At 32.7% G+C, this 23622-nt stretch overlaps 1 protein-coding gene across 9 annotated transcripts in view; it reads right to left on the reverse strand.

Annotated features, from left to right (window-relative positions):
- The window catches only part of NBEA (neurobeachin), a 678493-nt gene that overhangs the window by 452631 nt on the left and 202240 nt on the right, over positions 1 to 23622 (reverse strand). For 7 of the 9 annotated variants that reach the window (XM_053900309.1, XM_053900303.1, XM_053900292.1 and 4 more), the window contains exons 19-26: positions 23417 to 23498; positions 22460 to 22583; positions 21435 to 21627; positions 18636 to 19652; positions 16665 to 16882; positions 13938 to 14091; positions 5436 to 5616; positions 3088 to 3218 (exon numbers count right to left, since the gene is read on the reverse strand). In XM_053900309.1, coding sequence (XP_053756284.1) covers positions 3088 to 3218; positions 5436 to 5616; positions 13938 to 14091; positions 16665 to 16882; positions 18636 to 19652; positions 21435 to 21627; positions 22460 to 22583; positions 23417 to 23498 — 2100 coding nt within the window. Of the gene's footprint in view, positions 1 to 3087; positions 3219 to 5435; positions 5640 to 13937; positions 14092 to 16664; positions 16883 to 18635; positions 19653 to 21434; positions 21628 to 22459; positions 22584 to 23416; positions 23499 to 23622 lie in introns of all 9 variants that reach the window. The other 2 variants (XM_053900307.1, XM_053900318.1) reach the window with 1 other exon arrangement.

Below are 23622 nucleotides of genomic sequence, written 5' to 3' on the forward strand. Positions count from 1 at the left end.
GGCACTTAATGTGATCAGCACGGGGTGTCATATGTAAGTGATGAATCGTTACATTCTACTCTTGAAACCAATATTACACTATATTTAACTCAACAGAATTTAAATAAAAACTTTAAAAAAATTATAACCACCAAGAATCCTTTTTACAGCTTAAAATACGAAAACCGACAATTTTTATGTAATGTATCACATAGCAAACTAGTGAGAGGGCCAGATTTCCTGAAATTCAATCTAGTACTTTTACACTCATTTGTATGTTAAGAAAAGTATGAATTAACTTAGATCATATACATAGAGTACTAAATACGATTCCTGCAAATAGAATAATTTGTTGTTGCTTTAACTAATTAAAAGTGAATACGCTTCCTTCTAATCCTCTATATACCTCAATATGATATTTTATTCCTAAATTAAGATGTTTGATTCCTCTGCAGCACAGGATAGTGAAAAGAACATGGCATAGTTATTTGGTTTCCATTATAATTCCAAAACTTATCAGCCATATGACCTTAGGTAAGATACTTAACCTCTCAGAGCCTCAGCTATACCATCTAAATAATAAGCTAGTAACACTTATCACAAAAATGGTTAAAACAATAACACATTGTTCACAGCAGAGATGAAAAGTACATAATTTATAGCATAAGTGAAAAAAGTATAAATATGTCAACTTAAATATATCATTTTCCATTTTATAAAGTATTTCTACATCCATAATCAAATGTGGTCGTTATAAAGACTCCTTTATGGACAAAACTTGTATTATTGCTCCTTTTTGCAAAGTATAGAAAATGAGGCCCAAGGAAGATGTTGGGCTCACCCAAGTCTATACAGATTAGTATTTCATCAAAATTGTCTATGGTTTACTTACTAAAGTGTCACATAAAAATAAATAAATAAATAAAAACCCTCATTAACCAGGTCCATTGATTCTCACAAGAAAATGTGTTTTCTTACCAAGTCCATTTCCCCTAGTATTTCTTTATCCATCACTTATGAACCAGTTTTCATTGCTAAGGGTCTTTACATTAGTTGAGACTAGCTCAACTAAATTACTACGAAATTCCTTTGCATTGGACTTTTCTTTCCATATTCTACAATCAGAGTAATATTTGACTTGACAGTCTTGAAAAGCTCCATATTATCTAGTGAATTAAGATCCTTTAAGATCAAAGCTCTCAAAAATACTAATTTATTTATTCATTTCACGAGTGTATAGAGTGGTTAACTGCTAGAGAGAGGAAGGGGATTAGTATTAATTTAAAGTTCACTGTGTCAGGAATTACTAAACACTTTAATACATTATTGCTTTTCATTTAGCTCATATAAACACTTTGTAAATTAAGATTTGTACCAATTTTTTGGAACTAGAGGGTATTATGCTAAGTGAAAATTAGTCAGAGAAGGACAAATATCATACGACTTCACTCATATGTGGAATTAACATACAAAACAGATGAACATAGGGGAAGGGAAGCAAAAATAATACAAAAAGCAGGAAGGGGACAAAACATAACCGACTCTTAAATACAGAGAACAAACTGAGGGTTGCTGGAGGGGTTGCGGGTGGGGGGTGGCTAAGTGGGCAAGGGACATTAACGAAGATGCTTGTTGGGATGAGCACTGGGTGTTATACATAGGGAATGAATCACTGGATTCTACTGAAATCATTATTGTACTACATGCTAGCTAACTTGGATGTAAATTAAAAATTAAAATTAAAATTAAAAAGTTAAAAAAAGATTTGTATCCATTTTAAAGACTGGAAAACTCAGGCCCAGGAGACTAGGAAGTTCATCTTAGGTCACAACGCTTGTTATGGGGTAGAGCCAGAATACAAACTCAGACCTGTCTGATTCTAGAACAAAGTATTGCCAATGTTATACATACCTGCTCTGGAATTACAAAGATGTACGAGACTGCCCTCAACTAACAGTCTACTATGCCTACACAAATAACATGAGACATTCTCGCTGATGTGTTAATATTTAATTTTCTAAGTAACGGCAACTGCTTTGGAGACTTGATATACAATATGGTCTAATCATTTTAGGAATGTTTTCTGACAGAAGTGAAAAAGAGGCTGCAATACAGATATGCTAAATATGTGGTTGTTCTGCTTAAAAAATACAGAAATTTGAAGCCACAGAACTATTTAAATGAATTAAACTCCTATTTCATGTCTTCACTTACTGCACAGAAAAATTAGCTTGTCAATGTTAAGTATCTCATTACAAGCGTAGGATGCAATAATTGACATACCGGGCTTTATGAAAATATCAAACTACTCTAGGCAGGGGTGGCAGTAAGTGTATCTGAAAACATTTTCCTCAAAGGGTACCACTTAAGCTGAAGCTAGAGTTGAATGGACTTTTGCTAGACGTGAAAAATCTGACCCTTCAAGTAAAGAGAACCTATGAAAAAGTCGAAGGGGAAAAAAAATCCTCTGATGAACTAAATGAAATCTATCACATGACTAAAACGGTAAAAGCAAGGGGGTAAGGGGGTACAAGCTGCAGCTGGAGACGTAAGCATGAGTCAGACATGCAGGACCTTAAAGGTCACGATAAAACTCTGGATGTGATACAAAGGGTCAGTGAAACATATTGATAAAGAGCTAATTCAGAATGGGGATTACTGCTATACTCCAAAATACACTATTCATTCATTTCCTGGGCATTCAACATATATATTTCATATTATGAGAATATCTATCACCAAAAACATATCCATTTTAAAGACACGTTATTCAAATATTCAGCTCTGTGAAAATACCTTTAACTATGAAAAACAGTGATAACTAAGAACTTTCAGAGCTATGTGTACTGATATCCTAATAAATATCCTATGAAGTAGAAATGATTAGTATCTTCATTTAAACAAGAAGTGTTAAGTCTCAGAGAGGTTAAATAATCTTGGTAACACAATTGTGAAGAAGAAAAGCCAGCACCAAAGCCTACTGATTACCAAATCCTTGCTCTTTGATTAAGCAATACCATGCCACTTTTCTCTCGTATTAAAAAACAAAACAAAACAAAAAAACAACTTTAAGGTACATTATATTTAACATAGAAAACGTTTAATTACCTTTGAAGCTGCTGTGGCAGTCACACTTTGGGGAGCTTCCTGAGGTTTACTGCTACCATGGGAAGATTTGCTCCCCCTGTCTCTCTGTCTCTGCCGACATTCTAAACAGTTCCTCACAGCAACACAACAAACTATTTACAAACCGAAAGCATATTATTAATACAAAGTGTTGACTCTGACATGCTGAAAAGAGTTGCTAGGTCTTTTTCTTTATTTCTTTCCCTTATCTCCATTCATTGTTCCTAAAGTCAACAAGACTAAACAGACATGTTTTGAAATTATCAAATACAGTAATGAAAAATACATATAAAACACATGTGTAGTTAAAAAATAAGTACAACATACCCACATACTACCAACCGGCTGCAGAAACAAGATTACTGACGCTCCCAATTTATCCCTTCCTTAGTCTATCCCCCCCATCCTTTAAAATTCTGAATTTCACAAATCAGTACAGATTTTTTGAAACTTCATGTTCACATTGGATAAACTGTTTTTACTGACAGGACTTCTCCTGTAACATGACTACTTGGAGACTCCACTGAGCACAGCTCCCGCTTCAGGCAGTGATAGGCTACCTCAGTAGAGGCAGAACCGAGGCCCAATATCCACCTTTCTGCGCGGTGGGAACATGTGCGGCCTTCTCAGTAAGTATTCGTTGAGTACGAGCTTTTTACTTATTTACGTATTTTAAGCAGTCGTATTCATGGACTCCAACCATTTGAATTTGACTCCTGGCTCTGCCACCTGTGAGCTGTGTGATCTTGGGCCAGCTGCTTAGACTATGTCTGCCTCAGCTTCCTCATATGTAAAATGACTTCAAATATGCTAGCTTCCTTAGCTGTGAGGATTAAATGAATTAATATATGTATAAAGTGCTTAGAACTAGACAGCACATATTGATTTATAACTGTTTGCTTCATTATTAATCACTTAAACTTTCCTATGGGTGACCAAAAAACAACTCCGCTTGCAAATACTGGAATAAAAATGAAATTAGTAGTAAAGGTTTGAAATATATTCAGATATAAAAGTTCAGAATAACCAAATAAATGCTGGTTTTAAGATACTTAGGTATTTAAAAAAATTTCTCTTTCTCACAAGGTTAATTCTGTCAGCTATTGTTAAATATCAATGGATATGTCCATGGTGGCCACAGTAAATTATCCCACACCTGTTACGGGTCAGAAAGAGCTCAGTGTGGTCAATCTCTCCATTATAATGATTATGAAATGATTCCACTTAGACTGCCCATCTTTAAAAAATGCAAAACAAACAAAAAAGTAGGTTTCATTCCATCATTCTTAAAGCAAGTTATTATTCCTACCCTGGATCAGAAAAAATGTATCCCCTGAAACTACACACATATAGATTTATTGTATTGTGTTTATATTTTATTTTATTATTTATTTTTTATTTTTTATTTTAGAGAGACAGAGATTACAAGCTGGGGAGAAGGGCAGAGGGAGAGAAAGAGAATCTCTAGCAGGTTCCATGCTCAGTGCAGAGCTGGACATGGGGCTCAATCCCATGACCCTGGGATCATGACCTGAGCCAAAACCAAGAGTTGGATGCTCAACCGACTGAGCCACCCAGCTGCCCCAATTTTTATACAATTTCTAAAATTATGGTTAATAAAAGCATCCATCAGAAATTTCCTTCCTATCTAATGCCTTACTTTCTTGTGTCCTATTCATGCTTTAAGGCAAATATAAAAACAATAGCTTTCTGGTCCCTTGTAAAGACTAAGTAGTATAAATAAATTTCCTCCCTGAGAAAGGTAAGACATGTAAGAATGGATGTAAGGAGTTGAACCACATTTACTAAGAGTTCTCAGTGCTAAATTTTCTTTGCTACACAGGATAGTAAATGAACAGCATAGCTATAGTAATGTTTATTAGTGTTAACTGCTCACTCTGAGAAATAGTGATATTGGCACAGTCAGTGTTATCAACTGGCATTCTGTGTGTACGAATTATGTCACTGGTCTTCTGACATATTTGTGGATCAGGACAACTACCTTTGTATTAGTTTACCAAAGCAAGTCCTAAATGGATTCACGTTACAATCATTTCAATGAAAAATGTTATAGTCCTATTGATTTTGAAACAACTCATAATATATTTGACTTCATTTCAAATTATAATCTATTAAAGATGATCAATTTCATGAAATCTCCAATGTGAAGATACCATAATTTTAATTTAGCAATTTTTAGGAATTACAAGGTGATATCTCTACTCCATAATCATTAACTTGTATCATCAATACTTTATGTACCACAGAACATCAGAAAAGTAATGTGTAGGTAATTATTTAACACGCACCGTTATTCTTAACAGACTTACCTAGCCTTAGGCACTGTCTCATTAAGCCTCCAGAAGACATGTTTTTTTCCGCTTCAATCTCACTAAAATTTAGAGAGCTGGCAAATACAAGTACGTCAACCATAGCCATCAATCGGCTGAGGAAAGTTACTGCTGTCTCAGCTGACATGCCTTGTGTCACTTCAATATTTTCCAATTCCGTCTTTAAAAAAGTAGAAGATTTAAGTCTTGTTTAAAATTTGGAAATACAATACATATTCACACATAGTATATATAAGCAGTTCAGCACATTTAGTACATTTTGTAAACAAAATAAATTATAAATTATAAACTAATTCTATATATCAGAAGAGCTGGTTATCAAATTTAATTAGTTTGCCTGTGAATTATCCTTAAATAAAGGAAAAGTTCATTTTTTAAATCAAGGTTAAACTTAAATGTCATTACTTGAGAAAACTATATTCCAAACTTAAGATCATTCCATAAAGATACTTAAAAATGATTACACATCTATATTTCTACTACTTTTGTCTTATTTTATTAACAAAGATATAAAATTGATACTTTCCTAAAATCTTCACTCCTGTTTATAAAAAGATATGCTTTAATTTCTTTTTGCTATAAATGTAAGATAAGTAATAGGAAAGATGTATGGCAGCTCCAGTGGGCCTCAAAATGAGACAAGTGTCAGATGAGAACATATGACAATTTCCTACCCATTTCAGAATAAACTAAGCCACTGGGTATCTCATACATACAATGAAATTCTAGGGTAAAAATAATCAATAAAGTTATTAATTCCTCTACAGATATTAATTTGTAGCCCATAAGACATTAACAACGAGAAGAATCAGTAGAATCCTAGTTAGGTACAACTATACTTTCACTAACATACTATGATAAAATATAATTTCCTGCTTTCAAAGGGAATGTTACGAAGTACTACTTCGAGATGTGTTAACTGTGTATTTTGTAAGCAACAGCAACATACTGTATTTTACGTTTCATTCTGTATTATATAACATTTTGATTATTAAGGTTCATTATAACTAGGCCTCATTTTCTCAGTGCCACAAGGGGACAGAGAAAAGAAGGGCTTTACAAGTAAAAAATACTACTGCTTAATTTTTCTGAAAATGGGCACACTAACCACATTGATTAACCTTATTTCTTCACCAGATGATAAATTCAACTACAAGGTAAGCATATATTATAGGTATCTACTCCTATTTAATGTTCCATTTGGACATTGTTTATGCCCATCATTCTACCTAAACATATTCCTGCTCACATTAAAATGGAAATGTCAGCAGGAAACACTGATTGGAAAAAAAAAAAAAAAAAAACCTCTTAAAACACTTCTTGTGCACAAGATGGGTAATAAAAATGATAGGTGACTACTGCAAGCACTACATAACTGAAGTTGATTCTAAATGGAATATAAAATGTAACAACCTTTCTTCCTTCCATTTAACAGCAAAATAGTTCTAAAACCATTCTCTCTAAAATGAGCTAGAAAATAGACAAAAATTTGTTTTCAACTTGATTTACATTGTGCCAACTCAGTATCCACGGTGTAAAGAAATAATTGATTACTTGGATTTCCTAAATACAGATCCCGTATTTCCTAGCACTTCATTGATATACAGTATTATTTCACAGCAGGAATTAAAAATCTGAGATCACAATACAATAGTTTATAATAAAAGCAAAACAAAAAAAGTAATAATTTCACATAAGACCCATTTTAAATCTCAGTTAATGTGTTTCATTATGGAATGGAAGATCTGGCCATTGCTCAGGTCTATCAAATATTCTAAATAAATTTTCAAAAATATTAGGATTCTAGGACATCTATAGATGGATTCTCAAAGAAATTCATCATTTTGAATTACTGAAATTATAATAAATCTAACTCATTATTATTAGTTAATGGTCTTATTTTCATGCTTTCCTGGTCTACTAAGCCTAGCTTTCAAAACATGCTTTCATTTTTAAGACTGAATTACATACAGAAATTATAAACAAAATTTTATCATCCATGTAATTTGCAAAATTATATTTTTGACCTAACCAAGTAAAATCTTAAAATAAAAAGCATTCTTAACACAAATAACCAGAAAGGGAGTTCTTATTAAATCTATATAATTAGTGACTTTGATGAAATGTTATAAAAACATTATAACATATATTTAATAATAAAGATCACTCACATGATTATTATTGAATCTTAAAATAACATATATTCCATCTAATCTCCTTTCAATGGAACCAATTAGCATCTGATTGTACATATGACTGAAATTTGTTTTCATTATAATAGTTTAGTCTAAAGGTTATTGTGGGTCATAAGATAGTAGTTAATCAATGCATAGAAAAAAATCCTTTTAATGAATCTTTTAAATATACCAAAGATATGTCTAATATTAAAGATGGTATGGAAACTCAAAATACAACCAAGTCAAAAATTTCATAAATAAGCAAAAATAAAACTTAAAACTGAAAACCTGAAAATTACTGAAGTAATACTAACCTTAGAACCCTGGACATGCATTAGACAAAACAGACAACAGATCAAAAAAGTACAAGAAAAGGAAATTATTAAAATTAAATGAAAATACAATGTAAAATTGAAACACAAAATAATATATTTAAAAATTATATTTGATTATTTTATTAAAAGCAAAGTTCTCAGAAGAGATATTTCTTTTATAAATTACATATGATTAAGATTAAATATCAAATATTTAGACTAATATTTATTTTTTTCATTAGAGTAACTCTGCCCAAGTAATATATATATATATATATTCATATATATGAGTATATATGAATATATATATGTACAGTTCATATACTAGAAATTATGCATACTCTATTTTATAAAATAAATATATTTTCCCAGGTGATGCCTAAGAAGGTATTTTAATAAATAAACTAATATGGTATTTCTGTAAAAGCCCTAACCTCAGTACTGGTTTAGGCAGCAATGATTTAAGTAAATAAACTATTTATAACAACTTTCCAGAATTTTCATTAAGGAATCATGTTATAATTTGGTTTTTTTTTTAAATATTTGGAGTTTTTCCTATAGATCTAAATCTCCAGGAGTTAAAGAATAAAACACTGTAGTGATTATAACTTAAAAACCACTTTCCCTTGCTAGAAAAGAACTGATAGATACACTAATGAGGCCTGCATGTGAACTAAGCTAATTACATAGTACACTAAGTTTCAGAATATTAACTAAGAATTATATTCAATATATTCAAAAGTTTGGCTAGAATTAAGTTTCAGAATAAAAGTCATCAACCGTTCCTATTCTCTGATTTTTGACAGCAAATATATGTGAGCATAAATTTCAAATACACAATTTTCATGTTACACTGTATAGGAAAATGCATATAAGCCTTCTGAAAATACTAACGTATGAGATAAACAAAAGAAAAATTACTAATTTTTCCACACATTTTCATAATGGTAATTAAATATAAACTAAATTCAAGACCTTATCATTTTTTGACAGAAAATACTCTTCTTTTTTCATGATTATGAAACTGGAAAGCCAGAAATATCAGTCTCTGTTATTTTCCTTAACAGAGAAAATGAAACCATACAAGCCACTGAATTAAATTCTAAACATTCAGTGTTCTGGAGGGCTGACCAAAACAATCAACTGAAAATCACGAAGTGATTATGCAATTTGTAATTGATCCATGTTCTTTGCTTCTCTTTTTTCTACAACTCCTTTTTTTCATTCGTGACCAACTTGAACAATGTATAGAGAATGAAAGAGAAGATTCAATTGACTAGTCATAGAAACATTAACTCTAAAAAATCAACAACAACAAAAATAATGCCCTTTTCCAAAACCAAAGATTGATCAAACTACATACTAAAAGAGGTTTACATTTTTACTGTGACTATTGAAGTTAAAACCACTGATCTAATTTAGAGATTTGAAACTATTTTCGTGATTTATTTTTATGCCACATAGTTAACCTAGGCAAAACTGAAATTCCAAAAGTCCTGCTTCTTCAATGAATATTAAGCTCAAGGTGTTCACTGTAATATAAATATGATTTAAGTATACTTTTTCCTTAAAGTTTCTACTAAAATATTTGCTTACAAGTAAGATTTATCTAAACAGCTCAACTTTTCTTACGTGATGATACTGCAACAGCAATACACAACTGTTATCCTAAGTGTGAAATAGTATATTCCTATAAGATCGCAGGGCAGAAAACAGACCACCACTATGCTAATCCTAGTGGGATAGCAGACAAAAAGACTATATCATGTTAATCTTTGGCCATCAAAATAAATCGCACATCATGAATAAATTTGTCTCAAATATCCTATTTTAGGATTCTGAATATGACAGGATTATTTTATAAATGAGAAAATTATTCTATCATGATACAATTCTGAATAGTTCCAAAAACAACTAAATGAAGGAAACATTAGGAGCATTCCCCAACTATTGAGCTTTACACATATTACTTACCCTAATTTCCACAAACCCCCTGTTAGATAAGTATAATTAACACATTTTCATAAATAAGAGATTGAGAATGTGTTCCTATCTAGGAAGTGGTAGAACCCAGGTTAAAATACAGATTTATTTTATGCCAAAATCCATATATCTTATATCAAATCTTAATTTCAGATTGTGTCTGAATCTCACTAATGGTGGGAAACAAGTCTGTTCGATGAAAATAAGAAGTTTCCATTGTTATCCTGACACCCATCTTTATGTGAGAAATGGGAAACACATATTCCTGAGTTGAACTTTGTACCATGATTTATTTCAATGGAGAATGACAAATAAAACTTAGCATTAACCTGTTTTTGAAAAAGCTATCCTTCCTTGACTGAGGAAAAAAAATTGTGCATGTTGGATGTTTCTCTCTGTGTTTTTGTTCTGTTCCACTGAACTATGTCTAAGATACTACACAGTCTTGGCTACTGTATTTAATATATAATGAGTCTTTCAAAATTGTTTTAACTATTCCATGTGAATTTTTTTAAAAAACAGTATTTGTAAAAAAATAAATAAGTAAAAAATAGTCTTTGTATCTACAAAAAAATTGGTGGGATCTTGATAGTAACTGCGATACGTCTAAATACCAATTTGGGGACAAGTGTTACCCCTGTTACGCTGAGTCTCCAACCCATAAACATGGTATAGTCTCCATTTATTTAGACCATCTTTGATTGCTTTTACCAGTCTTTTATAGTTTTTAACGTAAAGGTAACATATATTTATTGTTATATCTCATATTTGAGAGTACCTCATATTTGTGTATTTAAGTATCTCATATTTGTATATTTAATTTCTGTGTCCACATGTTCATTGTTAGTAGAAATAATTACAACTAGTGTTACTGTTGACCTTGGTAAAATAAAAAAAGAAGAATACTTAGCATTCTACTTACCCTCTCAAAATTAAATACAATTTCAACATTAGATACGTCAAATGCTAGAAAAAGTTAGTATGGCTGAGTGTGAAAATTATATATCTTCTAATAGAACATAAGGACCACAACATACAGTGAAACTGTTCTAAAAATTAAACTTTAAAAAATATTGAGTAAGTCAGATTTAAGTTCTTATTTAATAGAAAAGGGTGAGTTTATCTTAAGCTCTAATTACTGAATTTTCAATGGTCAGTAATAAAGTTTTCATACAGAAACATTATACTGTGTTAAACTTATGAATTTTATGTAAGGATTATGCTCTAAGTCAGCAGTCAGTAAACTATGACACACAAGTAAATCTGTCCCACTGCCTTTTTTTATAAATAAATTTTTCTTGAGACAAACCCGTACCTATTCCTTTATATAACTTTATATAACTGTCTTTTGCACAACACTAGCAGAGTTGAGAAGTTGAGACAGATACCATATAGCTCACAAAACTAAAAATATTTATCATCTGACCCATAGAGAAAAAGTTTGCTAGCCACAGCCATCCACCATTACTCATATTTATTCATTCATTTATGCATATATGCATTTTAAAATCACACCAACCTAAACAAAATCATGAGATCACTTAAACACCAGTTTCAAACGTTTCTCTCTTTATATATCTAGGACTGAAATTAATTATAATTATAATGGCATCTACATAACAATGTCTCCCTTTGCTAATCTGTATACTGCCAATGTTTCTTCTTTCACTTATTCTTTCCAAAATTCTCTTTTGGAGTTTTACATTTAAATCTAAGCCAAAAACCTCCCTATCCAGTTCTAATTTTATTCTTCATTCAATCTCTTCTTTCCAAACTCTCCCCCTCTACTACATTACAATTTTTACCAGGAATATTACACAATCAAGTAAGAGAAAACAATACCCAGCAGTCAGCACCAGAGTCCTACTAGCATCAAGTGAGAGAAAAGGTTCTGGATGGATCTTTTAAGGAAGCAATTTATTTAAAGAACATAAAATCAGCTATGGTGTATAACCAGGCATAGGTACAATCAGTTAATGGACCAAACTGACGGAAAGATAGAGAAATAGACAATGAAGAAAAATTTCTACAATTGAATGACTTCCTAAATCTGTTATGAACAGTCTAAGCAATAAGTAGTTTCAAAGTGCAAAATATAGTGATCCAAACTACAAAGGTAATAATTTTGAAATTATTAATTTGAATTAATTTGAAATTATCAAAATGTCAATATCTTTATTATATATTCATTATAAAATAAAAACAGGCAAACTTCAAACCTATACAAATTTTAATACCTACTATTAATTTTATATAGAGATCATTTCCAGTTCTGCACAAAATTTTAAAATATTATAAAATGAATTTCAATACAACCTTTTAAAATTTCTTGACAAAAAATGACTGCTTAGAAAACATTAAAGCATTTTATATGATTAAAAAAATGCCAGGAGAAAATACTGATATATTCAGCTTTGAATGTGTAGAAGGGGGAAAAAAAAACTCTTCCTGCCTCAATATTAGAATACATTTAGAAAATCATATATGACTCCCAATTTACCAGAATTTTGTATAAATCACCAGAGGAAATCAGAGATTAAAGAGAAGAGATGGTACATTAATCTCACAGGATATCCACATCCCTCACATGCCATCAATTATTTTTCTTCCTGGCTCCATTTCCTTGCTTACTTGCTAATTCAATTAAGGCTCTAATAATGATGAACTGTTCTGCACTCCCTCTTGAACTAGCGTGTTTGCCTTTGTAGACTTCTTGAATAAATTCATGAATGAAATCAAAGTGTATGTGCCGGTGAGGGGGGAGAGATGTTGAGGATACAAGCTTTTGCTGCCAATATTTAACTTTCAATGTTCCTTTGTGGGGGGGGGGGGGGGGGGGGGGAGGTGACGCTATTGACAAAACTACAGAGAGAAAAGGAATCATGTAGGAAAAGCTGGTTAATGATGAAATAAAGCCAGAGATTAATTTGGAAACACTGCCGCACCAAGTAAAAGACATCTTAACAACAACAAAAAACACGTTTCTCTGTGGAAAGAGCATACTTTTCCAGCTATGGATTAGTTTCCAATATGGTGGCAGGAACACAGGCAATATGAGAGGCAGAGTTCTACATTCTTTCCTATGTGAGCAAGTAGCTATGGAATGTGGTTTTTTAATAGAAATTAGAGATTTTTAACATTACAATTAAAATATGAAGTTAACATTGACGTATATTTTAAATATATATAATTAAATGCCTTTCAAACTTATTAATACATTTCAATGTTTTATATGTTTCATATATATATATATGTGTTTCATATATATATATATATATATATGAAAAACAGCTATATATATTTTTAAATAAAATGCTGAACTAGTAGATAAAGTGAGATGCAAATGCTATTAGAGTCCATATGTCTATAAAATTTTTTTTGAGGTTTTTAAGGGTTATGAAATTGTTCAGATAGCTTAAAAATGGTATGTTATTTATATTTTTTCTATCTGAGGTACCTGAGTTTTAAATAAGAATTCATTAATTTGGTTCCCTTTTGAAAGCAAATTTCTGGCTTCAAGATTACATCTCAGAGAACAGGAATATAAAACTCCCATATACAGTTTAAAATAATATTGTTTATAAATAATATTCCAAGTAATTCACGTAAGATTCTGCATTACTAATAATGTTTTTTTCTAAATTTAGATTTATGACTCTACTTACTTACACAATAACCATGTATTTGTATTTAGAACTTCAAGAGTTACAGAATAAAAATTTTAAGTTTACTATATATTTGAAAAGATAGGCAGTATATAGAAAATAACGTTAAGTCACTTATAGTTACGGCTCTTCTTCAAATTACTCATCAAAATTGCCAGATTAGTATTTTCATAAACACACATAACTGAAACACGACACTGATGAAACAGAAAGAAAAGGGAAAAAGTTTCCTTAGGTGAACATGTCTTGTTAAAATCCTTATGTTTAGAGCAGAGAATACTGTGGACATGCTCTTGTCAGGTAATTATAAAATACACCACTAGATGGAAGCAAAGTACTTACAGTTGGTGATGTAGCAGCAGAGAGCAAAGGTAAAATTCCTCCACAAGCAATGATGATGTTGTCTACCATTTGGGAAATGAGGTGAATTGTGTTATGTACAAAAATAATATTTTCATTGCTATTGACAAAATCCATTACAGACTTTGTGGAATGGCTAAAATAGCACAAAAACAAAACACAAGTGAACATTTTCTTAGCTTAATGCTACTTGTAACATTTATAAAGTAAAAATTATTGAAGAGCTAGGCAAATTTAAAATGGAATTATTAGAAAAGAAAACAATTTATAATTGAGATACCATATTACAAAAACAACATTCATCTCGGCAGGGTTTCTTTGTATCCTAGTGTATTAATTGGTTACTGGGTTTCTGCTTTAAAAATACAGTACATTAGCTAGATTCAAGACAAATTATATTAGGTCAATGAATTTAGCCTAAAAAGTATTTTCACAAAAGCTTGTTATTTTGTGTTGTAATAAGTTTTCCTTATTTACTATCCTTAGGTAATTTAGAACAATTGGATAGTTAACTCCAAGTTTACCTTTCAGGTAATTTCTGTTTGTTTTATCACCAGACTGGAGCCCCACCTGTGACCAGCCATACTGAAAATGTGTAATGCTAGTCACAGAAGTGACATGATGGGGAAATATAAATGAATAAGTAAAAATTCAAGGACTTACTGAATTAAAAAAGGTAAAAGACCTTAAAGGTCATCAGTGCAGTTTCCCATACAAAACATGCAATGTAGATACCCAAAAACATACACTGCTTTAGTTTGATGTCTGTCAGGAATATGAACTGTTTTCTAATGGGAAAAAAGAGGTTATTCCATAATCGATTTTAAGTCAATGATTCTCACTCATCAGAATTGTAAACTATCATCTACGATCTTTTAGATGTCAAGCTGTATGACCTGATCCTAAAAATAAGTGCTTTTAAAAAATTAAGTAAAATTCTGTTTGGGGAATTTTACGAGAGCGCGTGAAAACAGAGACATGTGGTATCTGTGTGGATGTTATGTAACCATCTTATGTTAAAGGAAGGGAAGTTGAGTACCACTCATTTGAGGACTACTAATATAATTAGGAAGTTACGCTATATATCTCCGTTGATGTCATGCTAACAGTAATGTGTTTCACTGTGTTCCAGTTTCCTTATTTATCACACCCAGGTAATTTAGCATAGAACAACACTAACAATGGAAAGACCATTGTTTCTATCACATGAGTAGACTAAGGACAAACTGGTCAAATAAAATTAGAAGTAAAAGCTTTCTATAGCAGACATCGACTGTTCTCCATAACAGTTATTCCTTCTTCCCTGCTAACACAATCTAGATTTTGTTCTATTGCTGAGCTAGATCAAGTACAGGAAAGGTTGGCTTTACCTCAGCTATGAGGTTATTAACCAGTATTGCTCTATATAGGCCAGTCATTACAATCCCATTCCCTTTTGCTGGTGATTGCCTTCTGGCATGTGAGAGGTGAGAGGAAGATTTCCTGAGGGCTTCTTTTAGAAAAGAAGAAAGGAGGGTAAGGAACGTGACAGGGAAAAAGTAGCAGAGGAGGAGGAGAAGGAGGAGGAGGAGGAGGAGGAGGAGGAGGAGGAGGAGGAGGAGAAAGAGGAAGCGATAGAGAAGGAGAAGAAAACGGGGAAAAGAAAAAAGAGGAAAAGGAAGAGGGAAAAAGGGGAGAGGAGGAACAAGGGGATGAAGGACGAAGAAGAAGAGACCCTGCCTTCCAGTCTGGGCAAGTTTCCAATGTTTTAGTGGTGCTAGGAGCTGAATCAGCCACCTTGAATCTTAGAAGGAAAATTAGGAGAAGCAGAGAAGTCTCCTGGAGTCCAGAGAACATCACGCCATTGATTGTTTAAGTCAATGACAGTAGGGTACGCTGTTCCAGCCACCAACTTCCTAAATTATGCGCACGCACTCTTGTAACTGCTTAATTTGTCAAATATTTGCTATTAGAAAATCAACTGAAAGTGAAGCAGGGTGATGATTTAATTTATGCAGACTGTTTTCTTTAGGTGATTATATATGAACTGATACTAACGACTTCAAGGGCAAAGGCTCTAAAAACAGATGTCATAGGTGATTTTAAATTTTAACACTATGTTATAATTTTATTACCCAGAATAAAGTTAGTATATGGTATTAATTTTAACAGAAAAAGAACAAAAAATGTGGAAGCAGCTTTGAACCAAAATTTAACCTTTTTGTTGTTGTTAAATCTCTTTTATACATAGAATAGGCAATGCCAGGTTTCAAAATTTTACTTTTTAATTGTCCTAAGTTCTTGGATACCTGTTGATTTGAGCCCTAGGCTTTATAACCTTACCTTTATGAAAATACTCATGTTTCCATACAAAGTTTTAGTGTTAGATTATTTTTTAAGTTTATTAATTTTGAGCGAGAAAGCGAGCGCAAGCGGGGAAGGGGCAAAGAGAGGGAGAGAGACAGACGGAGAGAGAACCCCAAGCAGGCCCTACGTTGTCAGCAAGGAGCCTGATGTCGTGGGGCTGAATCCTACCGGGAGATCATGACCTGAGCTGACATCAAGAGTTGGACACTTAGCCAACTGAGCCACCCCCAGGTGCCCCATGTTGGATTATTTTTAATAAGTTCAATTTGTGAGATTTTCAATGATATAATTCACTATGGATCAGTAATTTAAAATAGTCATTTTCTTAAGTGAAAGTTGTCTTAAGAAAAGAAATATTTCTACCTCCTCCAAACATGTACATCTGTTTCTAATGCAAACAGTAAATCGGTGAGAAGTCGCTGGTGCATTGGAGACCATTTAAACTCAGGAATACGAAACATTGTGGTGCGTGGACCTGGGCTGAACTGGCGCCTCTGTTCCTCAGTCATCGGCATGCCTCGAAATCCTAGGTCAACTCGGAGGTCTCTGTCTTGTTGTGTAATAGACCGACCCTGAACAGCCTAGAGAAAGAAAAGGTGAACTTCTGTAGACTGCCAAAGAAATGCATGATTTCAAAAAGAAAACAGTAAGTATAGTCAAGTGAGTGAGGAGAGCTCCTGCATGTAACTTTGATAGGTTAATCTATTTTACACATATTATTCATCTGGTGATTCCATAGACAGAAACCTTTTTGAGCTAAAGAGGCTACTATTATTACTTTTATTTTTCTGTTTCAAAAACCAGGCAAGGACATCAAATACCTCAAGTCTAACACCAGGGTTCACATTGAAAACCAAGTCCTCTTTACCCTTGTTTATGGAGTCTTCATACAGACACATGTGTCCCTTACAAAAGTGAGCATATAATTAAAATTGAAGTATACGGGATATATGTCATCAACTAACTATACTTAGAAACACAAGATTAAAAAATATTACTTGAACAGATTGAAATTAACTCAAAAGTCTATTTACTCACAATACTTCAATTTCGAAAAATAGTACATTCATTTGACAAGTTAGAAAACCAGAAAAATACCTACAACCTCTGAAAACCAGGCAAGCCTAGCGATTATTATGCTCAGTAAACAATGCACTATGCTTTCCTTTCATTTAAATCTTCACCTAATTCAATATCCCCACTCCCTTCCAATTACCATGGTAGTACAACCGCCACAAAAATAGAAACTGGCAGTTAACAGAGAAAAAATAAAAATAGCTTTCCCACACACAGAATACATGTTTTGTTTGTTTGTTGTGGTTTCTTCCCCACACGGAATATGTAAGGATTGTTATTAGAGTACAAAGACACCAGAAACGTATGGTTTACTCTTTATAATACAATTCTAATGGAAACACGTTAACCTTATCTTTGATGATATGAAACAGTGAGTGGAAAACCCAGAGAACAACCAAAAACCCAAATCACTAATGGTAAAAGTATTCTTCAATTCTTAATCATAAGGTAATTTAGCCTGGAAAATAAGGAAGTGGTCTTAAAACTCAAAGCTCCACAATTAAAATTCCTATCAGAAAACATCATCTATTTTTAGCTTTACTCTGGTGAGGCCAGAAATGCAGCACTAACATTTCCTCACCACTAGGCCTAAGAATCTTTAATTTTCTCATAACCACGACTCCTAGCCACATCGTTGTAAAGAAAATTTTCACTGCTAGTAAGTCCAAATTTTCTCAGCCATACTACCTACCTCACAGGGTGGTTGTGAGGATTAAATCTGAAAACATATAGCACAGTGCCTGGAACATAGTAGGCACTTGATAAATAACAGTTCCCTTTTCCCTTCCCTTTCATTTCATTTATCAGTTCAATCTGGGCTCCAAGTCCTCTTTGCTATAATCCACAGAACGGGGTTGGGCCTGAAGCTTAAAAGGTTAAAATTAATCGAGTATTCAGAATGAAGATCTTGAGTACAAAATGTGTAAATTTAGTCACAGAGTCACAAAATACTGGAACGGGTAGAGCCCTTCCAGGTCATATTTTAATCTGGTACAAACACTTGTACTGTATAAGGAAATTCAGGCCCAGAGAGGCCCAACAAAGGTACACAGACACAGTGTGGTGGAGTTGGAAATATAATTCAGATATTTTAAATTTCTTTTGTATATATACTACCATAACAAGTGATTCCCGAAGTTACTATAATGCCATAATTAAGTATAAACATGATGTAACTGTTCGGAAATTACTCTACCGTAGCGCTAACAACTCAGGATCTGTCCAATGCATTTTTAGAACTCACGTAGGATAACTCACTTGCGTTGTAGCAGTGGTCTGGATTTTTCGAATTTCCTTTCCTGATTCTTTGCCATCGTCAGATCTCTCAGTATCTGAAATTATACTTCCTGCATCAATATTTGGTACAATTTTGCTACCAGATGACTCGGTTTCCAGAGTGGTAGCAGTCATTTCAGCATACTCTAACCCTTTAGAGGATGACGCTAAGTCTCTTTCAGAAATACTGCTCATTCCATCGGATGTTGTATGGATTTTGAACTCTTTTTCTTCTATGATACTTGATGTACAGCTTAAGTCTACACTACCAGTCATATGAGCAAGCAATCCAAGGTCATCACTAACACCAAGATGTACTTGTGTGTCCTGAATATTTGGAATAATGTGATTGCTAGAAAGTTCAGGAAGAAGTTTCTCCTCCTGTTTAGGTATTTTATCGAAGAGAAATGACGTACTACTATTCGGAAGTTCATCCTTCTCATCTGCTAGTGTTATCAATGGACCATTATCCTTTTCTTCATTTTTTTTAATGATACCAACACTTCCATGTACATTGTTCTGGAGTTTCTCAACAGCAGCACTATATACATTATCCAATAAAGATTCAACCTCCACAAGGGCACCATTCTCTCCACCTACTAACGTCTCCGGTGATAAATCCATATCATCAAGCTTTACTTCGGTGGCTTCCACTTTCTCTGCTTTTATATCAACCAAAAGATCATGCACTTCCACATGTACACCACCTCCCGGTCTATCTGAATTTCCAAGAATACCATCTGACACTTTTGTCGACATGAGCAAGTCTCTAGTGTCTGTGCTGACAGGGTAATCTGTCTCACTTTCCGGGCTCTGGCTTTGTGAGAGATCTTCCATCTCTCGGATTTCCATTCCACCTTTCGCTCCTGTTGCCTGTGACGAAAGACCAGAGATGGTGCTCACATTCCCCTTTTTTCCCTTTTTAATGTTTTCCTCCTCTTGTCTCTGATATTCTTCATACATTTTGGCTAGGTATTCTTTATGTGCTTCGTAAGTGACCTTAGGAATAAGCAAAGAAAACATTAAGGCATTTCATATACATACCAAGGAGAAAAAAATACAAGTAAAGTTATGTTAATAGCGAAAATGGTATCAAAATTAAGATTTCAAATGTAGCACATATTAATCTTAAGATAAGTTTCATTAAGTAATTGGAAGTAATCATCAAAAATAGTTACATATGACTTATTTTATATACATGTGTGTGTATGTGTGTGTGTTATATATATACAATGTCCAAAAACAGTTAAGTAAACTAGCAACATTAAAGTTTTAAGTGAAGTAATCTTTTCTTTTAGGTTGAGTATTTCAATGTTACTCTAACCTAATATGCCAGTTGAATTCCTACGTATTTGAGTTCAGCTAACACAGAAAATTGGCTAATAATATATATAATATCCAAAGTATTACCATATCAGTTTTCACCATCTATTATTCATGTGTGCCTACTTCCAATTGAGATTTTTAAAAATCACACATATTTATAAATATGTACATTTTTAAACTGTTAAAACATCACAAATTTATGTTTATATAGACTAATCAGTTACTTTGCATGGCTTGTTTAAGAATAATTATGAAATATATTTTTTCATAAAACATGAAATGTTTTTTCTTATCAGGTAGTATTTTAAAATTTGTTAATGATAAAAGGTGCCAATACATTATAAAATTTAAGTTTTAACAGAAGTAAAAACTCTTCTAAAATTGAAAATAATAAAGTTCAAAATCTTTCCTCATAGGCACATATGATATTGACCTAAATGACAACAGGATTTTAGGTTGAGAGGGATCTTCCTTTGGAGATTATGTTGATACAAAAATTCCTTTATTTTACAGAAGAGGAAATCAAGTCCTAAAAGTGGAAAATGGCAAAGTATAGCCCATGAATCAAATGTGCTTATCACCTGTTTTAGTAAGTAAAGTTTTACAAGAACACAGCCATGTTCATTTTTTACACTTTTCCTATGGCTATTTTCACACCACATGGCAGAGTTAAATAGCTGCTTCAGAGGCTGGCTGTACAGCCCCCAAGACCTAAAATATTTACTATCTGTACAGGTTAAAAAACATTAAAAAGAACATTTTTCTAACCCCTGCACAAAAGGACTATACAAATTTCCTGAAGTCACAAAACTGAATTGTGGCACAGACTGGATTAAAAGCCAAACTTCTGAAACCCACGCTTTTTCTAGGACACCACATAATGAGAAATCTTGACTCTGATTTTTCCAGAATCTAATGTGTACATAAATGTGCACTTTAACTCACTACTTTCTCTCACCAAAGATCAGGTAACATTTAAAATACAGATATATAGATTCTTAGAATTAAAAAGGAAAGATAATGCAATTAAAAATGCCACTAAACTTAAACCCTTATTCATGATTCACTGGGAAATAAAGGCAATTTCTCATTACTTTTAAGAAAGTATTTTTCAGCATGTATTTCATGAAATATTCTTTTAAGAACCAGTAGACATGTTTAAGGTAAAAGAACTATTGGCTCAGACTCGAGCTATAAAACGTATGTGGGGTTACATCTGGGGTCTAGAATCGCTAGTTCATAAACATGGGGTTTCAATGAAATGATCTATAAAATATTTCAAGCTCTAACAGTGTTACAGACTAGAGAGAAAATAAAACCAAAAACAGTAAAGAAAGTGGAGATAAAGGAATCGGCCATAATGTAAAATGCCCACAAGATGGCACCAGATGCGTGTTTATAGCCATTGAATCCACAGCTGAAACCCTGATGATATGAAATGCTACATCTCCTTACCTTGGAATGAGCTATTGACAGTGTATCAACCCAGACTCTCCATCCTCCCCATTCATATTTTATTGCATGATACAACAGAATCCGGAAGATATTGTAGACCATCTCGGTAATCTTCTGTTCCTCAGAATTTTTAGGATTGATATAGCCAAGAGAAAACATCCAATCCTGCCACACTGAACACTGCAATAAGCATCTAGTGGGTTAAAAAAACAAAACAAAACAAAAAACCCACCTCATTAAAAATACCTGAATTATATTAGAATTTACTATTTTTAAATTTAGATAAAGAGTGAAAATATGATCTGACCTAGGTAAAGCAAGATGCACAGTCATTCTGCACATTCTATATTCTATACCTGGAATGATTTTCTCCCATTTTTCTACCTGGAAAAATCCAAATTATCATTTCAAATTGGTTTCCTAACTCTCCCAGTCAGATTTAGTTATCGTTTCTCTACTTCCTCATCACCTGTAGCACTCACAATGCACTTAATACATTACGTATTAATCACTCTTTTCTTGTTATCTGCCCCATTAAATTGTGCCAAGACTGAACACTAAGACAATCTGTGTGCAGCACAGTGTTTGATACATACCAGACATTCAATACATATTTGTTAAAGACTCAGGAAGCACCCACAGCCTTAGACTGTACCCCATGTCTTAACTAACTTAAAAATGCATCACAATAATCAGTTATCGGACAGAAACTGAGAAAAGCAGAGATGAATATGAGCAACTCCAACACAATTACAACACACAGGTATCACCAGAAGGAATGGTGCATCTTCAATATGTGTACTCATATCCACAATTAAAATATAATACCCACATGATCAAATAAAAATATAAAAGTAAGTATAATGAATGTACATTAGATCAAAGAAACATAAAATGCCTTTTCGGAGAATTACAAGTATTTAGCAATATGGGAAAGTTTTGAAAAACTTTTTGAAAGAGACTAAAAATAAAGGAGAGAAAATAATTATGGAATAAAGCTTTGTTATAGTGTTGAAATTGCTTACCTTCTATTTTCACGACTGTTACTGAAAAGTTTTATCATGTCAGATAAAAATAAACGACGAACTTCCATCAGTTCGGCACTTGGTGTAGAGTTTTTTAACAAAGTTGCCACCACCTTAAGAATCACTGTGAATACGCACACAAAAAAGTCAAGATTTACAACTGCATATCTTCCACTCAAAAACCTTTACTCATTTTCAGCTTAGCCCTATGGTAGGTGAGTTAGAAGTATTATGAACTATGGTAAACACCATAATGATTAGGAGAAAAGGGAAAAGGAGAAAGGGAACTCTCCTGCACTGTTGGTGAAAAACAGTTCAACAATGAAACAACAATTAAAAATAGAATTACCATTATGATTCAGTAATTCCACTACTGGGTATTGACCCAAAGCAAACAAAAAAACTAAATCTAAAAGATATATGCATCTCTATGTTCAGTGCAACATAATTTATAATAGCCAAGATATGGACGCAACCTAAGTGTCCATCGGCAGGTAAACAGCTAAAGAAGATGTGGTATTTACACACACTAGGATATTAGTTGTAAAATGAGATCTTGCCTTTTGCAACAATATGCATGGACATAGAGAGTACTATGCTAAGAGAAATAAGTTAGAGGGAGAAAGTCAAATACCATATGATTTGACTTACATGTGGAATCTAAACAAACAAACAAACAAACAAACCAAAAAACCCCACAAATACACTCAGAACTGCTGGTTGTCAAATGAGAGGGAGGTAGGGAGATGGGCAAACAAAATATGTGAAAGGAATTAAGAATTACATACTTCCAGTTACACAGTAGATAAGTCACAGGGATATATATATATATATATATATATATATATATATATATATATATATATATATATATCCTATGCTGTAGGTATAGCATGTATATATATATATATATATATATATATATATATTTTTTTTTTTAAATTGCTATTTGCTCACTTGGATTCTGAATTTTCACTGTAGAATCTGGCTCTGGATGTGGTTTGTGTACAACTTGAGTACATACTTGCTCTGTCAAGATCTGAAAGATGAAGAATTTGAATTTCATTTAATAAATAATTTAAATCATAATTTAAAAATATAGATATACAAAGAATGCAAAAAATGTCAATTCTGTCAAAATCAAATGAAACTCTCTTCTAAGG

Source organism: Panthera pardus, unplaced genomic scaffold (assembly GCF_024362965.1).
Source record: "Panthera pardus isolate Hobbes unplaced genomic scaffold, ASM2436296v1 HiC_scaffold_1, whole genome shotgun sequence".
NCBI classification, from domain to species: Eukaryota; Metazoa; Chordata; class Mammalia; order Carnivora; family Felidae; genus Panthera; species Panthera pardus.